The sequence below is a fragment of the Saccostrea cucullata genome, unplaced genomic scaffold, assembly GCF_032062105.1.
Source record: "Saccostrea cucullata isolate Sc308-1 unplaced genomic scaffold, CSIRO_AGI_Scuc_v1 ctg9924, whole genome shotgun sequence".
NCBI lineage: Eukaryota > Metazoa > Mollusca > Bivalvia > Ostreida > Ostreidae > Saccostrea > Saccostrea cuccullata.
Window position 1 is genome coordinate 20,239 of NW_026924766.1, and position 3,987 is coordinate 24,225.

General features: G+C 30.7%; 1 protein-coding gene across 1 annotated transcript; it reads right to left on the reverse strand.

Annotated features, from left to right (window-relative positions):
- Nucleotides 1-2,463: 2,463 nt before the first annotated feature.
- LOC134267270 (BTB/POZ domain-containing protein 2-like) lies at nucleotides 2,464-3,977 on the reverse strand (the record flags this gene model as incomplete). Its single annotated transcript, XM_062749489.1, has 2 exons — nucleotides 2,464-3,496; nucleotides 3,934-3,977. Coding segments are annotated over 2 exons (1,077 nt in total), but the record flags the coding sequence as incomplete, so codon positions are not given.
- Between the last annotated feature and the right edge of the window lie 10 nt (nucleotides 3,978-3,987).

Genomic DNA, 3,987 nt, shown 5'->3' on the forward strand with positions numbered 1-3,987 from the left:
ACTCAGTGCTGAAACTTGTTTAGAGCAGGTCTGAGGCATCTATCTGTTTATACGCGTCAGTTTTAAGCATTTCCTAAGTGTTTCTTGAATGCAGTGGTTTTAAAATTTAGCACTTCACAGGGTAAAGTGGCTTACGTGATATTCACGTAATTATCTTTTGATTAAAAAATTATGTGAAAAAGATATGAAACTTATATAAATATATTTTCATGTTAATACTCCAGTATCATGTGAATATAAGGTTATATGATATTCACACAAATCTTTTTTTTTTTTAACTTTCATGTGAAATTTTCTTTGCATGATATCTATGCAATATGCTCGTCATGTAAAATTCATATAGATTTATCTCAAAATCATATGAAGTTTTCACATAAACTTCACATGTCTTGTTTTTGGTGTCTTTTTCATGCAAAGAATTCACATGAAATTTATGTGAGCTACTTTTGCCTGTGTAATGTTAAACTTATTTACTTTATAGTTGCAGGCATAGTTTTATTACATATATGTAAAATTTTAAATGAAAATAAAAAGTGAAATCTTTATCCTTCTTCTCAGTTCTAACCTGTTTCATTTTTTTATACTCAGTCGTTCTTATTCGTGCTACATAACACAAATAAGATAAATTATTGCTGCATGTTACAACGCGAAATGTAATAACAACGCGAAATGTAATAAACCTGGATTATTACATTTTGCGTTATTACATTTTGCGTCGAGACCAACGCAAAATATAATAAAGCAAAATGTAATAACAAATTTTTTTTAGATTATTACATTTTTACTTTATTACATTTTGCGTTGGTCTCGATGCAAAATGTAATAACGTGCTTTTTCCTTGTTACATTTTGCGTTATTTTATTTTTTTTTGCTGAAGACAATACAAAATTAATAAAACAATATGTAATAAAGCAATATATAAGTAAGTTTTTTGATTGCGTTTAACAAAAAAGATCATAAAATTGATTCACATATATACCTGTAACCAACATGGGAATCACGCTGTAAAAATATTCCTAACTAAAGCAATGAGACCAACGTTAGTGCTTTTTCCGGACATAAATACATCAAAATGTATCGTTTTTCTGACTCTGATTTTAGTTATATTGAATACACTGTACTTAATTATAAAGAATTAATTTAACTTTGATTGGCATATTTTTGATAGTCTTATTAAATTTCTAACCAATAAAACATATTTAATTAACAAAGATTGACCATAGGTTCATTAAAAGCTCTTGATATGCATTTTCGGCACGTATACATTGGTTAACAAATGAATAGAAGTGTATGTGTGTGTCAAACGATGATCGCAGGGACAGGGATAGGGTGGGGAGTTTACTTCGTATGTTTATTATTGTATGACTGTGGACATGCAGAAACAATCTGTTTTTTATTATAGGATGGAAATAAAGAGAGAGAGAGAATTTGTTTTGCTTGTCTGCAATGCTAAAGATTTGCACGGAACAGTATTGTATCATTATTGTCAATAAATCCCTTCCCGCTATACATTTACACCTGCTCGTACAAATGAATAGTTTTTTTATTAGATTCATTGCATTTGTCTATAAAAAAGCAAAATCACACTGGTCAATATCCCCAACAACCCTGCCCACAGATGCACGTTTCTAATTTGCAACACATTTTATATGAATGCATTTATTGAACTGATTTAGAATACATGTAACTAATTAAATCAATATATTAAAAAAAATATAAGTAAATTGTAACGAATTGAATTTTTTTTCTTTTGTTTTATTTTCTTTTCATCGGCCATTACACTATTGAAAATTGTACTCAATCTGGCCGACGAAAAAATGTTGTTATTACATTTTGCGTTTCTGCCTTTTGCTTAATCTCGACGCAAAATGTAACAACGCAAAATGTTATAATCCACAAAATCGTGTTATTACATTTTGCGTTATTACATTTTGCGTTGATCTCGTCGCGAAATGTAATAACGCGAAATGTAATACTTCTCCAAATTGTGTTGTTAAATTTTGCGTTATTACATTCTGCGTTGATTTCGACGCAAAATGTTATAACACAAAATGTAATAATCCAGGTTTATTACATTTTGTGTTGTTATTAGATTTCGCGTTGTAACACTGCATTTACTTGTGTGTATATATATATATATATATATATATATATATATATATATATATATATATATATATATATATATATATATATATATATATATATATATATATATATTTAGGAAGGAAGCGCAAAAGTGCGCACTCAGAAAACATGACATTATATTTTCTTCTTCATAACAATCGTCAAATTAGTTAAAAGGCCTACATAAACTGTTATCTACTCATTAAAGATTTAATAATTAGAGAAAATCAAGTTTAATGGCATATAACTTTTATGTTGTATGTTATCGAGCTGTGGATATTATTTATTAAACGTCCCTCGTAAGAACCAGTTGTAAGAATGAACTGCAATCGCTCGTTACAATGATAGGATAAATCCCGGAAACTGTCCTGAAGATTCTGTTGTCCCATTATTATTCCCGTTATGAGTATAAAAATCTATCTGGACACCCCGTACGTTGACAGATGGTTTGTAATGTCGACCAATCCAGCTCCTTGGTCCCTGTAATTTAACCCATACTCTGTATCTTTTATTAGGATATAACATAATAGGTTTTCTGAATTTAACAACAAACTGATAATCCGAAGAATCAGTTTTCTCTATTATCTGAGAAGGTAGGTCTGCGACATCGGTCGAGTTTTCAAGCAATTTTCCCTCTACCGTGTACGTAAATGGAACCGACTTTCCTCCCCACATCATAAAACCATGAAGTTTAACATTTCTGCTCACGGTAAATTCTAAACTGTCCTCGGTACCTGTATAATCCCAACCATTTCTCGGCCCACTGCCACGAAAAACCGTAAAGGTTTTACATGTATATCCCCTGACCCCAAGATTGAATTCTGTTTTTCCTTCGGGTAGATTACCAACAATAATTTGCTGCAAATATATCATCTCTTCCGGAGTAAGTATTTGCCGTTTGCAAACATCTTTTGCAAAAATTTCTAAAGTTAATGAATGAAAACGCACTTGATATATGATATCACCTATCTCTTTTCTGGTATTTTCATCAGACTTCTCAATATGTTTCTTTTCGCATTGATTTTCAGCCCATTTTATAAGAAAGTGATAAATTTCCAGTTCCTCTATATTTAGTTTATCGGATGAGACTATTTCGCTGAGGGTTTCTTTCATTAGTCCTAAAGCAGATGGCGTCTGAAATACAGACTCACAGTTTTGTTCAATGAAATCCATACATTTTTCCTTCAGATTTTCAAAGTTGAATAACTTTGCAGGTTCAAGGATTGTACAGACAGTTTCGGTTGTAATATTTTGATCTAAATATGATTGCGCGGCTTTTTTCAATTCATCTGCATCATATTTATCAGCACCGTACAAGGCCCCGATAACTGTGTCCTCAGTAACATCAACATCACCGCAATACAGAAATCTATAAAAAATATCATGATAAAATTATAAGTATACATGTATAATGAACCTAAACTGACAGCTGGAAAATAAATCTTATACTTTAGCGAAATATCACAACCACTCTTGCGCATATGACTACTAAATACTTTTCTAAAATGAAAAATAAGTCGTGCATATTATGAACATGAGTCTTGGCATATTCAAAAAATTCAGGCATAATATAGACCGCCAATCTGTACTTACGTGAAGTGGAAGTTGACAATGCTAAATTATTGCTTTTTATATAATGTTGTTATTCTGTTATACTCAGAAGTAATATATGACTGAAGCACTTGTTACTCAAAAGTGATTAAAATGTTGCAGGTTGAAAAATGACATATGTATTTTACACTGACTTTCAGATAGCCCAAAAGAATACTGAAATTATGATAAAAATCATTAAAATCTAAATTCTACCGTAAAAGAACATGGAATGCAGATGGCTCAATGTCAGGAATTTTAATTTCCTTA